The sequence below is a fragment of the Photinus pyralis genome, unplaced genomic scaffold, assembly GCF_008802855.1.
Source record: "Photinus pyralis isolate 1611_PpyrPB1 unplaced genomic scaffold, Ppyr1.3 Ppyr1.4_LG5, whole genome shotgun sequence".
NCBI classification, from domain to species: Eukaryota; Metazoa; Arthropoda; class Insecta; order Coleoptera; family Lampyridae; genus Photinus; species Photinus pyralis.
In genome coordinates this window covers 16,942,387-16,959,992 of record NW_022170596.1, presented here as the reverse complement: position 1 = coordinate 16,959,992, position 17,606 = coordinate 16,942,387, and the positions used below count along the sequence as shown (strand labels likewise).

The 17,606-nt window shown below is 36.3% G+C and overlaps 2 protein-coding genes across 4 annotated transcripts; one reads left to right on the top strand and one right to left on the bottom strand.

Moving 5' to 3' along the window:
• The first annotated feature begins 138 nt into the window (after positions 1-138).
• Positions 139-1,980, top strand: LOC116170444 (SPRY domain-containing protein 7). Its single transcript, XM_031486854.1, has 4 exons — positions 139-349; positions 402-572; positions 615-863; positions 1,567-1,980. Exons 1-4 carry the CDS (start codon positions 232-234, stop codon positions 1,662-1,664), a joined length of 636 nt encoding a protein of 211 aa, XP_031342714.1. The 5' UTR covers positions 139-231; the 3' UTR covers positions 1,665-1,980.
• A 2,697-nt stretch (positions 1,981-4,677) lies between these two features.
• On the bottom strand, positions 4,678-16,914 carry LOC116170865 (protein kinase C-binding protein 1). 3 transcript variants are annotated; one of them, XM_031487405.1, is made up of 15 exons: positions 16,766-16,909; positions 16,045-16,715; positions 15,823-15,992; positions 12,902-12,986; positions 12,665-12,845; positions 12,442-12,612; positions 12,220-12,395; positions 11,775-12,171; positions 10,895-11,725; positions 9,187-9,501; positions 8,255-9,135; positions 5,869-6,146; positions 5,602-5,821; positions 5,472-5,552; positions 4,678-5,422 (listed from the first exon to the last, which is right to left on the bottom strand). In XM_031487405.1, the coding sequence occupies exons 2-15, from the start codon at positions 16,675-16,677 to the stop codon at positions 5,180-5,182; spliced, it is 4,662 nt and encodes a 1,553-aa protein (XP_031343265.1). In that variant the 5' UTR covers positions 16,678-16,715; positions 16,766-16,909; the 3' UTR covers positions 4,678-5,179. The 3 variants fall into 3 exon arrangements, with proteins under 3 accessions (XP_031343265.1, XP_031343263.1, XP_031343264.1); XM_031487403.1 differs by having other exon boundaries at positions 8,255-9,501; positions 16,766-16,914; XM_031487404.1 differs by having other exon boundaries at positions 5,472-5,549; positions 8,255-9,501.
• Positions 16,915-17,606: the final 692 nt, after the last annotated feature.

Here is a 17,606-nt window from a genome sequence, read left to right as displayed (position 1 = left end):
GTAACTAAAAATTGAAAATATCAATTTTGGAGTAGGTCTCGGTAATTTCAAAGACTAATTTACAAAGCAACGGTAACTAATATTTTGTATCACGTGGAGTACACGTGTAACAAAACAGTAGTCAGTAGTACCAACAGAATATGTTGATCCATATGAATGCAACCATTGATTTGATTACAAAAATTGTACTGTTATGTTAGGATAGGTTATAATTAATAATAAACATTAATCATGACATCTGTTTCAGTATTTTGTTGTTTAAAAGGTTGCTTAAATGGCATAGGTTTTACTTCAACTGTTCCCCACATACCCAGGGAAAACCCGATTCAACTTGACACTTCTTTCATGGGTAGCTTACTACTTATCCCACCCGAACAAACATAATTTTTGCTTTTATGCAGGGTACGAAGTCGTAATTGTTAAGGGCGGCCAAAGGGTATGCGGAGCCGGAGCGGCGTTAGGAAATGCTCCACTGGTACAGTCGAAATCGTACTTCGAAGTCAAAGTGCAGCAGGGTGGTTTGTGGTCGATAGGGTTAGCTACTAGACAGACAGACTTAAGTCTAACTCAAGGTGAGCTTACGTTTTGATAACTATAAGTCATTGATGGTGTAGGTGGCATGGATCAATTTTCATGGGCATTGTGTAGCGACAACGTAATAAGACATAATAAGCAAGATCTATTTAGGATAGGGGCCTCGGGATTGGTACCAAACGTAACTGCGATTTCTGGTCCTGTACCGCAAGAGGGTGATGTTTTAGGCGTTTCTTACGATCACATTCAATTGAAGTTTTATGTTAATGGAGAAGAAATAGAATTCCCGACTGTTAATGTGAAGGGTACAGTTTATCCAGCTTTATATGGTAAGGGTTGCAATTTAAGGCAGATTGTTTATGTTCGTTGATCTGGTGGGGTATTGATGTGTTGTCACAGAACTAATTTGTTCCCAATATCTTTGTTTAGGTCATTGATCTTGGGTTGCTATTTTTGTTAAGGAAAAAATATTTCATCGTCTTCAATAATTCGTCTTGCAATTATTTCTAAAGCTATCAAGATTAATTAAGAAGCAATCAAGCAGAATTTAGTGGTTTTCAAATCACCAAAAGTGTTGTGATGGATTGGGGAGACTGAACTGGTACAGTTGGTATCATGTATTTTTAGATGCACTACCTAACAGAAGCCCGATATCATTTTTGCATCAATAGATGGTGATTCTTAGTAGCCTTATGAAAAAATTTAGTTAAATTAGTTGTTATTTATTTGTATTCCATTTTAGGGGATTAAGCTTTTAGTTATCCTGTGCTGGTTGCTTCTTGATCGATATCAATAGCTTTAGAAATAATGTTGGGACAAATTTTTTGAAAGAGGAGTTTTTTCATTAACAATAATGTCTTTTATTTGGTTACGGATCATTTACTTCGAGATCTTTCAGGCAAGATCAATGACAAATGCAATTGGGTCCTTGGAGATCATCAAACTATACCAAATTCTCATTTATCCAATGCTGGGTCAGCAAACATAAAATATCTCTCTTAATCATGCTAATAGTGTTCTTTCTCATTTCAGTTGATGATGGTGCCATTTTGGACGTTATATTTGAAAACTTCAATCATACGCCTCCATCGGGTTTCGAGAAAATAATGCTGGAACAATCGCTTTTGTAAATAATTTATTAATTCACACTGTATATAATAGATTTTACCTAATTTATTTTTTGAAATATTTGTAATTAATAACGTCGTCAAAGTTGCAACCTATGTTTGCCATGTGATTATAACCTATTTTGTGCTCAATTGCATTTGGGTTTATACCCGGGTCCAACGTCCATTTGATTTGTTTTTGTGTTTGGCTTCATTGTCATTTATTGCCTAAAGTTGTTTATATAATAAATTTTAAAGTAACTTTTAAGTATGCCTAAAAAGAGGTGAAAATTGAAATGTAATCTTTGTTTGGTGATCTGAAATTTAAATTTTAATATGAGAGAATATATGATCTCATCACATTTCCTTCATTTTAGTCCCTACCAAGAAATTTTAAAGAAAAAGCACCTTTGATTAATGTCATAGAAGTGTTTGTAGAGTCTTTAGTTTCCATGAATTTTTCTTGTTTCTGGTGACAAACATGCAAATTCCCCTGACCTAACAAATTACTGAATCAAAAATTATGCATTGTTTATAATTTGTGGACATCAATACATTTTAGGAATTTCTTTGAGATTCATTCTTGTGTAAGTAACAAATAAAATGTTAAAGCATTGTATCGAAGCACACAGTTTTGGTGAACTCCCTGTAAATGAACGCCCGGTATAAAGAGGTGCTTTATTACGTAAATGTCGTGCCAATAGTATTTGTGTTGGGTCTAGGTAGTTGGAAGATGCAAGCTGAAGGTAATTGATTTAATTTTTACAGTTCTGTTTCAGTTGCCGCTACCGTAATTAACGCTGCAATTAATCCGCCCGCCGTTTGCAACCGTTCTCGTCCAGATATTTCAGTGGGTTTTGTTGCGCCCTGTCATTTAGAAGAAGAGGAGAAATTAATATTTTAGAATTTTAGCCATTATTAGCTGGTTTTGTTTCCTATGGTAAATAAAACGAGCATTGGAACTGCAAGGCCATGCAGGTTTACGCCTTTATCAGCCGATAGCGCTGGCCCGCCGGTTCATCCCGACATTCCAATTAACAATGGGTATTAATTGGAAATTTGAGTACGGCCAATTAAGTGAGTGAAATTAACAGTAGCCAAATAAATGTGTTAAGTAAATGTCATTCGATTGCGGCGTTCTTGGCGCCAAATTAAGCGCGCTTAATTAAGAAAGATTATGAGCCCAGACCTATATTTTTATATTTTCTAAAAGATAAAGCCGTTGTTTAGAGGGGATCTTTTTGCTTGTGACGTTTAACCGAATAGTTTATCTTTTGCCATTTTTTCTTGTCGTAAGTACGTTTTGTAAGCACCCTAATTTTGATTTGAGCTTTTCCGTAGATTTATTTTGCAGTCAAATTATTCAAATTTTGCTTTTACGGTTAAGTTTACTGCACTGTATTTGGATCTTTTTGTTTTTTGCACTTTCGCCAGTTACATTTCTTTGCATCCGTACTGTTTCATTTTGAGCAAATTTTTGCAGAACCGATCTGATTAAAAGGTAAGCGTGTGATTTTAAGTTATAAGCGGGGAATATTGTAATTTTGTTTTAGTTTTTCCGAAGTGACCGCCATTTGGTGAACTCGTCCGATTTCTGGAGTTGCCCTTTACCCCAGGTTTCCGAGACCGATGCGCCAAACCGCTGCTACTTCCAACCTTGACCAGGGGCGAGGCCGTACTCTTGGTGGCGCTCGAGTCTTTTCGGCGACTGAACACCTACGTTCCGCCGACTGGCGCTACGTTCGTCGATTTCTTTGGGAATAACAAAATTACTTCAAATAGCATTTCTCGGCATTTTTTATACAAATTCCTAAAAATAACCGATCACTAATTTATACAAATAAAAAAATTTAAAATAACTTGCAGGTTTTGACATAGGTAACTTCCTTTAACGTTACAATTAGTCTCCCTGTAAAATGCCGTTTCCTTGATGAATGCAAAACAAAAATGTCCCTGTGATTGGCGAATATTCGACCAAACCGGTTTCAGTTTCGCGAAAGTAATATTCCAGGTGGTGATAAGGTATAAGTACTTACGCACAGAAATTATGACCAATTCTCCACTTTGTTGATATTGCCCAATTTATTACTTAACTAGGCTTTATTGTGGGTAAATTCACTGATTAATTGGCCTGCCCAATGCCGTGGTATACAAAATGTTCATCTCTGAAAGTGGCACATGATCAAACATCTAAATTCTAAGGCATGTAATGAATTGCATTGGAAGAATAAACTTTGGAAACGATAGTTCACCGAATAAAAACCGAAGGAGGCTGAGAAAAACCAACCAACAAATTAAATTGTGTACCAAAATTAATTGGTTCTAATGATTATAACGACAATATTAACCAAATATACCCACCTATATCATGCAGGCTTCGAGAGGTGACATATGTGCACTGACTTAGCGATAGAGTATTAGCAAGGTTGCTCTTTTCTAACCTAAAAGCAAATGCACACACCTAAATGTATAATAATAATAAATGTCTTTGTCAACAGAGCAAATTTTTTTTATTGATATATAAAGAATGGCGTGTCCGGTGGCTTATTTTGCATTTTTATCTGCAAGGCCGCAAGTGATTTCAAAAGGTATCAAATACGTGATTCTGCATTGAGGTTAAGTCAATTTAAAAAAACAAAGATGAAAAATTATACAAAAATATTAAAATGTCGCATACAAAACACAAATAAATTATAAATAAATGCAGATTATTACCTGCATTAAATAACACAAAATAACAAAAAAAGATTTACGGAGCGATGTAACCAACGTTTGTCCTCTCTAGATGTAAAGTTATACCAGAAACGCCATCCCTCACACTCTGTTAAGGCAGGACGGTTGTTTTTGATTCCTCGCATATATTTTTGTTCTTTTTCATTATGAAGCGGTATATAAATAAAATTTGATATATGCTTCTTTTTTTGTTCTCCATGCTCCCCTTGATCCAATTTTCCACACTTCAGGATATTATTTCACATATGCGCTCTCTACTCGTACATGAGTGTATTTTCAAGCGCAAACAAATTAAACACGTTCGTAATAGAAAATCAGATCGTTTTATTGCATGACAGACATATTCACGTATGCTACTCGGCATTCATTATGGTTAACAGAAACTGACAGTGTTTTTAAAACAAGGTTTTACTGTACTGGATAAAGTTCTTTTGTGCTAACCATGTAGGCCATGGAAATGTGCAGGATGCGACTTTTTTTCTGTTTTCTTTTAATGTCTTTTTGACAATACTTATGATGGAAATAATGAGTCATCTTGTAATTTCAAATATTAAAGAGGAAACGTAGGTTTTTATTTTAAAAAGTCTATAATATCAATATGTAAATAAAAATAAACAAAAAAGTCAAGTCTCTGTACAATAACAAGTAACCTGTTATAATTGAAAAATTTCAGTGATTAAAGTTATGAAAAATTCAAAAGAAGTGATCACTGTATTTTGAACTTAAAACTTACGAAACAGTAATCTAAGTTATTTTTACTATATACATCATGTAACAAATGTCCGCGGTAGAAAACTTTATACAACTCAGTCAATGACTGTTGGTTTGTTTGCAACCGGCAGGGTCTGTGCTGGATTTACTGTAATTTTCTTCACAGTCGCTAAATCCAAATTCGAGTTTGCGGTAGATGTTACAGCTAAAACACTGCCGGTCAGTTTCTTTCCAAAGTTTGCGATGATTTTTCCGCCCACCGATATCGGGCCCCCACTACCAAGCAATTCGTAATTTCCCGGAGTGGATTCCACTAAAGTAATATGGTTACCCGTCGTCTGAAAATAAACTAATTTAGTGAAACAATCAAAAAGTACAATCACCAACCCTAGCAAACGTGAATGGAACTTTATTTACTGACGTGGGTCTATTAACAAGTACTTTGCCGGGTTTGCCAATTATGGTCTTCTGAAAGAGAGACCATCATACACAAAGTCAGATGGTAATGTTATCGTACCGCTTTGAATCCTTTCGGAGCCGACGTCGGTCGAAGCACCAAAGGATTTGTAGCTTTGGTCGTGCCTGACGATGTACCTGAACTTTGTAACTGCCCACTTTGAATCTGCTGTGTACACTTCGACATGTGCGCGGACCAATGTTTTTGTTGACACGGATAGTCGCAATAGCTGGTATTCCAACAGCAATAAAACTGCGCTTCTTTCGAACAGCACGCGCACCTACAGTGACTAAATTAAGAAATTGGATGGCGTCGGTTTAACATTACCATTGCTTGGATTTCGCATCTTCGACCCGTTTTAGCGTTTCAATTTCGCAGGTCGCGCGTGTCTCTTCGATCGTGCGTTCCTTTTCATCGGTCAGACTTTTTTGCATATCTTTTAATATTGAACTTATGTTTTTCTTAATTTCTAATATTTCCTCGCTGTGCTTGTGCTTCAGTTCTTCGTTTTCTAATTTTAAACGTGTGATTTCGGCCTCTGGATTTGCGACGGTTCCAGCCTCGTGCAGTAGTTCAACTAGCATTCCACGGAAATAATCGTTCAGCTGCAAAGAGATTATGTGTTCTATGTATTTAAACTTTGAGGAATTTATAATGCAAATTGTGCCCTTATTTGTTATTTTCATGATATTTACAGTGACAGTGATGCTTTTGTTGATTCATATACTCGCTTAGTTTTTTTGTGATAGTCATGGTGGGTTTATAGAATCATTAGTTCACTATCATTCGATCATTTAAAAATAGCCAATAGAAACAAATGTATGGTTTCGTTGGTAAGCGACGCACAATAAACTTATTGTTATTGGCTATTTATTAATGATCTAATGATAGTGAACTAATGATAATGATTGTATAAATCCACCATTATACAATCATTTTCATTAAACAGGCCCTAAATTCAGTCTTATTCTCGTGGCATTTGTTATTTTAGCAAATTTGCTACGTTTAACGAATTTGTTAAGTCGCGTTTAACAAATTGTTAAGTCGTTTTGTTCGTTTGCAATTCTGGTGGCACTTTGCTAGAAGCGAGTTAACAAGTAAGGGCGTGGCCACGGTTTTGCTACGCCATACCGCATGAATGTAGCCTTTTCTTGTCCGTATTCCGAAAAGACGCACAAATAGTTCGAAAAACATTTTCTTTTTGAAAGAACTCCAAGAAATTGCAGCAGCTCTGAATAAATTAACTAACTGCTGTTCTCCACGACATAGTAGCTGTGATTTGGAGCCGAAATATATAACTCTTCTCAAAAAATGAAAAATTGTATTTTTAGGAAAAATGTGATACTAAACCACTATGTGTGATATATCGTTGTAAAGAGAAAAAAAGACGTAATCCCAAAATGTCAAAATTCAATATGGCGCCCATAAGAAAAACTAAAGTTTCCACGTGTTTCTCCGTCATCTTGAACGTAATTAAAAACAGGATGCCATATTTGAAATCTCCATTAAAAAGTGTCCGAATAATGTGCTAATTAGAAATGTCTACTACGACTAGTTTATCATAAAAAAATTAAAAACGAAAATCAGAAATTTTCGTTTTTTTTGTGATATCTTCAATTATTGAAGATATTTCAAATTTCTTTTCAGATTCTTATTCAGCACGGAAATTTGCAACTTTGCCCCCATTTAACCAACTTTCTATCAAAGATAAGTGAGATCCCCATAGTGGCACTCGAAAAATGGACACCGTGTATATACTTTTAGGGCCTACAGTAATGAACTGAGCCCAGGAGTTTTGTTGCGCTGAAAGTTTGCGAGCCGCGCGAGAATTCAGTCCAAGCTTGGCGTGAAACATCCCTACACATTCAAGCCTGGACGGAACTATGAATTGAACTCACTGAAAATTCGTAATAATAAACGCTACTCAATACAGTGTGTATTTTTTTATGTGCCATATGAAAAAATCAAGTTGATGATACATCTCCGAAACGTTGTATTGAAAATCTTTCAACGGTCTCTTATAGAGCTCAAAAAACGTCAAAATGTTTTCTTATTTTTTTGTATTTGTCCTTTCAGAAAAAAATAAAAATGAAATCGACAAATTTTGGTTTTTCTGGAATATGTTCGGGAGTAATGGGAATTTTTTAATTTTGTTTAAAGCATGATAATGACTGGTTTCGAAGATCCCCATGATAGGCATCCTTATCTTAGACACATAGTATTTTAGGAAAAAAACATTTTTCTGTATAACCAAGAATCGCACGCCCTCTAACGGCAAACCTAAAAAACTTGAAAACAATTTCCACCAATTTTTGTTGGCCTCTTGTTAACAAAATCTTTTCCCCAAGCTGTCCAATTAACGGTTCCATGGATATAGCCTGGCATCTTTATTAATAGAAACCCCTGTAAACCGTGCATACTTTCATGGTCTATTTGGTTCAATGGGTTTTTAACTACTTTACAAATAAAGCTACTTGTGAGACGTCTATCAATCACAAATATGAACTAACGAAAATTATTATTATATTTATTCCAATTCCCAGATTAATGACTCTATAATGGATGAGGGCTTTATGATTGCTTGGTGCAACTGGCGCGCCAAATAATGAATTGTTATACATTTAGAAGAATATACGTACTGAAAGTACCTACCTATTACATTTACGACAGGCACAATTTGCTGAACAATAATAAAATAAGAACAATTACTTACTCTGTGCGAAATTGAGTTGACTTTACTTGTAACCACCCCCGCAGAACTAGGAACGCCATCATCGAAATGTGTACTGAGCGGACCCGGCGGTCTCGGTTTTAGTTTTGGAGGTACGCCTAGCATAATTTCGTTTATTGCTTTCGATACATTCTCGGGTACCGCAGACGACACTATGCGAACTTCTTCCATGATGGCGTTGGTCTGATCGTTGCTACCCGTGGAACTGGCAACGATCGGGGTTGTCGCGATGGTTCTTGTAACAATGTTCGAGCTTGTGACCGTTTTCGCGGTTGTCATCACAGAAGCTGATAGGGATGTTGGATTAGTCGGTTGAGATTCTGCGGTTTTGGCATAGGTGAAGGATAGAGGGGGCAGGAGTACCCCGGAGGAGCTTGTACTTTGGATCATACTTAGTAAGGGTGTTAATTGACTTGGTGTGTAGGTTATCGGTTGATTTGGTGGTAGTATACTGTTGGCTGAGGAGGTTGTTAATATCACTTTGGTGCAATTACTGGTGTCAGACGGTTTGCTAATTACGGTGAGCTTTTGAGGCGGAGGTTTGACACTAAAAACAGGAGTAATGATGGATTTGCAAAGCTTCAAAGTCTCGTTTTTTGGAGACTGTGTATTTTTAGGAGTGGGAAAACTTTTTCTCGCTCTCTGTTTCAGTTCTTGCAGCGAAGATAGGGGTTTTATAAATATCTCCTTCCTTTTCGGCGTTTCCGGAACCGTAATTGCCTCATTAGCGTGCTTGATACTGTAGTGAGTTGCGACGTCGTCGATCACCTTGGATAAGTTATCCACAATCTTAAAAGTCGCCCTCTCTTCTGTTTTTGAACGAGTTCGAATTTTGTGTACTTTCGGCTTCTCTGGTAGCTTTTCTGATATGTTTAAAGCGGATAAGTACTTTCTTTTTTTTTCTAAATACTCACTATCGCTAGGTTCGTCTTCTGATGACGGTTCACTTTTAATGACGACAGTTTCAGTTTCACCACTACCATTATCCTTATTACTTTTGGTGCTATCTTGACAATTATTAGACAACCGATTTTCTAGTATCGACTTGGGTGTCGGTTGAGATCCTGAAAGTCGCCTTGCATCTAAATTTTTTTTCTTTATTTCCTCTACACTGACCACTGTGAGCATGTTCCTTTGCAAGGTACTTATTTCAGATTCACTAGTACCGTTATTTAATATACTGACTCCTGAATCGTCTTCTGTATTCTCACTTAATTGAGGAGGTCCATCTAAACAAAAAATGATACAATTAGCCCCTCGCTTATAATGCAAGACACAAAAAATTTCATTAAAATCCGTATTTAAAAATTTGATATATAATATATATAATAATAATAATATAATAAAGATATAGCAGTAGTTCGAATGCCGCCTAAGCTTGATCCCTGACACAGTAAGCCCAAAAACGGACCATTACCATCAGGTGGTTTAATTTTGAGCGCGTTTTTGAAAAAAGTAGCGCTTATATATTCATTTTGGCTGTTCGATTGGTTGGTCGGTCGGCTGCACAGGTTTTTTCGGTATAATTCTCAAAGCCAAGTTTCTATTTTATGTGTTAGTCTGTGTGATAATGATTATTTAACTTAAGGTAATTAAAACTTTATTTAAATTTAATTTTTTTAATTGATCGCTTGTTGCGTTGTGTTTTATTTGACCCTGAGTACCCTTCTTTTTAGACAAGTGTTCATGTTAAATTTTCTATTTCATACGCAAAAGTACAAATGGTTTTAATTGAAAATTTGGGGTGGTACATAATCTTTCTTTAATCAGGTATACAATTAATATCGATTTCCACCCCTGTCAAAATCCCTCAAAACATGCACAAGTACAACATTAAGACTCGACTCGAAATAGTTAGTTACGATCTGTTTAGAGAATTAAATAAACTCTCAAATGATGTATCACATGACTCCATATTTCATTATTATTTTTCAAAAGAGTGGTCACTCCACCCTCAATGGACGAAATTTAATATATGAAAATTAAATAAGATTTGGATCCTCTTTTAAATGCTCAAAGTTTGGACACATTTCCTTTATACATTTTTTTTAAAATAGTTTTCTCTCATACTGGACTATTATCTATTCACCCAACAGATGCAGTTAAGCTCCTCCCAAAAAATCCGCGGCAAATTTAAATGAACATTTTTACTTGGCCGAATTTTCAAAACCTGTAACACACGCAACTATTTGCTTCCAATTATAATTGTCGGTTCTAAATTGACATCCTTAACGTCAAACCTGTAATTGCGTTTTGTATTTGCCTTGCCTCAATTTGCAGATAATTTTGTTTATACCAACAAACTAATCTTTTTGAACTTAATAAACAATTTGAAACTATGTACTACTGCTGTGTGTTGAAAGGTCAATATGCAAAACACTTTATAACTTAGTCATACAATGTGACATGCGATTTTAAATTTCCCGGTTTTTATAATTTTTTTGACCGTGAAACGGGTCTGTTATTACATTGGCCAAAATTTATTGGGAGTGGCTTAACTGCATCTGTATGGTGAACAGATTATAGTTGCTTCAAAATGAAAATTAATAGATGACGATTAATTTTCCACTCAATTGAAAGGAAAAAATAGTACGAACACCTACCTCCGTTAATTTTACTCACCTGAAAACGTTTCAGTTAGTTGTTCAGTATTTTGTGGTGAAGTTACAACTTCATTCCGGTTATTCAAATTGTTATCAGGTGGACTGGGTGAACGAGTATGTATCACATTATCATTGTTGCAGTCGGTTTCTTTTTCTGAACTGGCACTTTCCGTACAATCCTCCACATGTTTATCTCGTTTGTCCAAATTCATGTGAGCTTCTGTTGAATGTGAATTAATATCCCGTACAGGAACATCTTCTGCGTTAACGCTGCTAGACGCAAATGAGTCGTCGTGTAAAAGTAGATTGTGTTTCTCCTCCAAATCGACTTCGGTGCAAAGTAAATCGTCGCATTGCTCTTGTTTGGTAAATTCTCCACCATCATTGCTTTCTTTGGGGTCGTCCTGGCCGGTCTCGAAAATCTCAGTATCCGCAGATAACTCGGTGATCTTCTCCAACATTGTGAGACCTTTGGTTTTGAACGTTTCCAGGAAAATATCGGTTTCGGTCGTGCGTTTTGTCGGAGTGGGTGGGCTATCAGTTGGCACTTTTTCTGATCCGGTAAGCTTTTTCATTAGCCGATCGCTGATTTTGGCTACAGTTTGGCTGGGCGATGTATCTTCCAAATTTTCGCCCGCTACGCCGGTAGCGTGACGCTGAGGCGAAGAAGTATCTACATCGCTTTCCATTGTAGTGTTGGTGGCATCAAGTTCGCTGAGCATCTCTATACTATCTGAAGGTGTATCACTGTTGATGCGAGGTAGCTTTGGGGGAGTACCCAATTCTTCTGTTGACAGTCTTTTTTTAATGTTAGATTCAGGAGTCAATTTGGGAAGGATTTTGATTTTCCCTGAAAATTGACATATATACAACACTGATAGCTGTAGTAAGAAAATTACCAGAAGTGTTTGTGATTCCTCCTCTCATTCTTACGGAACCACCACGCAACGGACTGTCCGTGGCTTTATGACTATTTAAGGAATCGCCACTCTTCTTCATAAACATATCCAGGCTGACATTATCTTCTTCGCTAGATCCATCAGACTTGAACAGTTTCTTAATATTTAGTTCACCAACTTCATTTTCTTTCTCGGGTTCTTCAGTTATAACAGGAGTGGTACCGTTGGTTTTTGGAATTTTGTATATGGATTTTCTAGCTCGTGTTATATTCGGATAGGTAGGTAGCATTAGTTTCAGTTGAATCTCAAAACTTTCCGGTTCGAGTTGTACACGATAATCAGCGTATCGGAATTCACCGTAAACCTTTTTCAAATTATCCACGTAGAGTTGCAACTCCTAAAACAAACTTTTGAGAATCTCGTAACACTGACTGCAGGAATTTACCTTAACGCTCTCTAATATATCATTCTTCTTTTGCTTATTTGAATTAGGATCTTTAAGCGAAAATAGGAAACATTCCTTATAATGGACCCATGCACGATCATGAGCACCGAAAAATCGCACATCGACCATTCCACTTGGATTGCACTTCATGGCTTTGGCAGGCCAATAAGGGAAACCTGAAACACCTTTGAAATAGTGTCTTTTGACAAATGATAAGCACACCTTTAAGCTTTGCCCAAACAGGTATGTGGGGTTTGGGACACACCTCGACAAACCAAGTCTTCTTTTTAGTATTGGCGTTTAAATAGCAGGTGGCGCAATTCTCAATTTCCAGCATTTCCTGCTTGCAAATTTTTAGCATGCTTTTTGCGATCGACGTCAATTTAGACTGATCTGCAATTCAATCGGATAAGAAATGTAAAATATTGTGTCGGTTTTAACGTACAGGAATTAAAAATAATACTGTTGTGTAAAATCCATTTGGCGTCTGCCTCAAAAGCTTGGGGACTGCCGTATAAATTCTTCTTGATACTCTTTTCTAAACGCGTTACATCCATAGGACATATAATATACATTTTGTAGTCGGGAAAGTCTTCATCGTTTACTGCGTGTATAAATGGTTCACACTACATTGATTAACATTAATTAACACTAAAAATCGACAGACGAATACCTTACTTACCCCTGCGACTTCGAGCATGCGCCTCAGTGCGAATTTGAGCAACCCACATAAGTGTACTAAAGTCATATTGCGCATCGCTGATGACCTGGAAAGAAAAACAACGTAAAGAAACAGATTTTTAACTGAACAAGAGTGGGTACTGTTGTTTCTATGCGTGATATTTATGCATGTTCACAATTCCGTATAAAGGCAAAATGAAATTTAACATTTTGAGTTTTTCAGTGAAACCAGTTATTTTCAAAGATTTTTCAAAAATTTCAAATGCGCTTTATTAGTCACAAAAAATGGCAACGTTGCCCCTATTTCACCTACACTGTGCCTCTCAGCGTTACGGAGATCCCAATGGTGAGCGATGAATTTCAACCATCCTGTACAAGTGATTATGCCTGTATAAGTGTATATTGTTTTATTAAGTATTTATTTATGTATTGACATGAAAGTATATTATCAGTGTGATGTTACCCTGTATGAGTCAACGACTAACCATTTATTCCATGGACGGTTGATTTATTTCTTGTATTTGTATGTGTTATGCCAGGGTTTTTTGTCCAGTGAAGGCATTTTCCTGGCCTTTTTCGTCCTAATACATTTCGTGTTTTTTCTTGCACACAAAATTCTTCGATTTCCAACCCGATTGTGTCTCACGTCCTACCGCACAAAAAGAATCGCGATAGTTTAACACAACATAGGAGTTTATCCGTACCACCGGGTCCTAACCGACTACTACCAAGATTTGAAAATCATTTTGACATGAAAGTTAGATGGGCCTGTTTGTAATTTTCTCCAGAGTTGCCAACTCTAAGCACCTATAGGGTAAGTCAAAATGACAATCTCATCCATTTTTTTTACAAAAATCATACTTAGACGGATAGTACTAACAGGTATGTAAATTATAAAATCCGAAATTTTGCCCAGTGCGTCTGTTATACCTACCACCTATGAGATGGGGTCTCGCTAAAATGGGCGAGGGGGGCCCAGAGTTACTCAGGTATACCAGGTATGAATATTTCACTAACTTCCGACTACTATTTTAAAATATACAAGTAATTAAATGTATACAATGGCTGACGATGTCGCGGTTCCAAGGTCATGGCAGGCATTTTATAAATTGACAAAAATTATATTTCAAATTTGAGCGAAATATCTCAAAAAAATCTTGAAATTGTTACACCCTGTACATCGGAAACGAAGTGCCTATGTTTATGTGAACTTTTAGTCATAAAATAAACCAAAGAAATAGCCCCTTCTGTATTTACGGAACATTTAGGAACACCCTGTATATTAATAATGAAAATAAAATAAAATACAATGTATACAATAATATTTTATAGCTCACTTTGATGGTAATCACTTTCTAAAAGGCAAGTAATTAAGTAGCACAACCACCATTTTAATTTTTAATAACTCAACAATGGTTTAAGATAGAGATATCATGTGGAATATTTTTGAATTCATAAAAATGAGGGCATTGTGACAATGTAAAAAAATATATTATTTTTGTATCCCTTTGCTGTGGTACGCCACTGTGTTTTAAATACATTAAGAAGACTTGTCACACCTACAACTTTTACATTTGATGATGTGTACCTCTAATATCCATTGGGTACTTTAATAATCAATATCCCTGTACGAGCAGTTATAAATGATCAATAACAGTAGCATAGTGCTATTTACACTTAAAGTTCAACATGTAAATCATACTGCAATGCTATTCTTATTGACGTAAATTACACAGCGTTGCCATAATTCCTTTACCTTCTTCTATTGTTAAGGTTGAAGTAGGTACCTAATTTTTAACGAAATTGCTTTTTTTCTTGAAATATATGTATTGTATTGATTTACCTATTGTTGGTACTAAATGGCACCCGCCATTGCTAATAGGTTTCTCTAACCCAGGTCTTTTGTGAAACAACAACACATCTCACATCTGGCAACGCTACCTTCGATAAGACCAATACTAAGTGTGAATCGCACTATAGACAATTGGATTTAACAATTTCACAACTGACGCCCTGGTAAGGTAAATATCATGCATTGGTGCCCACTACTCCAATATCAACAGTTGAAGAATTTAAGAGGATTTCAATGGATATTATACGCAGAATCTCCAGGGGTTTCTGTAGTCTCTAGGGATTTAAAAGGATCTCTGGAGATTTCAGAGGATTAAAAAAAATTTCAAGGTACAAAATTCACCTGTTTCCACCCTCGTTTCCCCCTATTCATCGCGCTGTATAAAGAAAATCAGAAAAAGAAATGTAAACAACAAATTTTTGACTTTGTACTGTCCCAGAAGACAAATAAATCCACGCTTGTCGCAGTCAATTGTCTTTTGGGACAGACTCTGTTCTACCTTACCTTGTGTGCTGCTGCAATTGCCAGAAATTGTCGTAAAATTGATAAATAAGAAGAGCTACAACAAAGCAAAGGCGCAAAATAACGTATTATTTTCTGCGTTTTGATGGCCCTTAGTTACTGACATGAACATACAAATATTTGACAATATGTATACTGTTGTTATACAGTAATGAACAAATTCTAATTCCAAAGGCAGACTATATGTGCCTATGTACCTAAGTTATATAAGAAACAAAATGGCGCATAATTAGGAATACATATGCCTACAACGACCCTGTTTCATCATTGTCTTCTAATCCTGTTAAACAAAAACCATGACAATAAATATTTTCATATCCACAGGGTGGGTTATTATCACACAAAGTATCAGATATTTCCACTACCTACATAATCAGTAAATTTCCTTTGTAGTGGGAAATGTTTACAGCAACAGTATGTAAGAGAATAAAAAATAGCTTTTGCATTAGAGTGCTCCCACCTTAAAGTGGGACACAGAGATAATAAAAGTTACAAATGAGACTATTTAGTAGCGAAATAAATGCAAGAGAATACCAATCAATAAAGACCTTTGTTTCAAATTTTCCGCTTGCATGATGGTCACACATTCCGGACATAGCCAATGATTCGGCTGTGCGACATTCTGCTTCAAACACTTCTGATGGAACGACCGCGGGCACGATTTGCAAAAAAAATTCGAGCCCGAATGATGGCACTGCCAGCAGAAGGAATCCTTTTTCTACAACAAATTCGGGAATAAATAACACGACAATTTTAATGAACATTTTTACCTCATTATTGAATGTGACAAAAGTATTGGATAATTTTTTATTTCTGACTCCATTTTCATCCACAGCGCCCTCTACAACTCTTTTTCCTTCCCTTGATTTTCCATCCTTACTGACTAAAGCACTGGAATTGGCTTCATCTGTCCCAATTTCATCGACATCAGTCTTCTTCTCAGGATGTGGTTCGTCCGGCATTGCAGTACTGTCATTACTTGAACCGGTGGAATGTCGTCGTTTATTCGTTATCTCTGACCTTCCAAGAGGCTCCACACTTTTTCTTTTATGAGCTATGTTGGTATCGAGGTTGGCCTCTTTCGACAAAGCCAATAATAATTTCAGTTCTCTACTCGGTTTTGAAGTACCTGCATCTTGTTCTTCGTTAGGTATGTCATTTGCGATTGTTTCACTGTCGACTTGTTGTGTTATGGCACTTACATCTTCAGGACTGTCACTTTCAATTGTCATAATCTGACTGCTGTCAATAGCCGATACATTATCAACATTCATTTGCCCGATGGCGAGGTCGCTTTCGATAACCGCCTCCTTAGCTTCACACTCAGTTGTACCACTATCACTTGTTTCTTCGGTTATGTCAAACATGACAGGCGCTTGAACTGGTTCTTGTTCAGTGGACATGATGGAAGCATCTAATTGTATAATGGTAGAACTGTGTACTAAAATGCAACAATTATTTTATAATGCTAATGACTAACGTCATAATAACCTTGCTTAGAATAATGCAGACCTAAATCCGGCTGTTTTGCAATTGTATTTTTACACTTTGGAAACGTTATTGAATACACAGATGATGAATTCACTTCACTTACGTTTTAATACATCAAAACAAAAAAGCACTATAGTGGAACAAGTCCGCAGGCCCTCTGTTGGACAAACTTGTAACTAACACGTTTCCTTTCAGTCGATTTCGCGGCTCTACTTGTTTACAGGTAAGCCAATTCGAGATAGATCGCCACGTAATTCCCTAAAATAACGAATTGAGACTAACTCAATATTGGCAATAAATAAATGAAAACTAAAGACCTCAAATATTAAATGTACTGGTTGCTCCACCGCTGGTCTACTTCACATTCCAAGGCGTTTGCGTTAGCAAATGATACCTACATGTACATGTCACGCGGCTTTTTAAAATGTATATATAGGCAACCGAAGCTACGTACCTATATAGGAATAGCGTGTTCTGTTTCATTTCACTGTAAAGTGAATGTACCCGTGAGTAGCACGTGATTTTGTATGTGCACAATCTCGCACACTCATCGCAAGTCAAGGATAAGTAAAACAATCTTGTTTAGTTGAATGAAAGGACTTGGTAAGCATTTACCTTTAATTTTATTGAAGTAAGCTGATTCCTATATGTTTGATATGTTTTTTTAGGTTTTGCTCTGCTGAACTCTGAGGGAAATATTCTTTAGTAAATGTGTAAATAATTGAGTAAGAAATGCTCTTAAAATTAAATTGAATCACTTTTAATCATATAATGTAAATTTCGTGCTGGCCACATGCAGTCAATGTACATAGCATACGAAAGTAGGATAGATAACTTATTA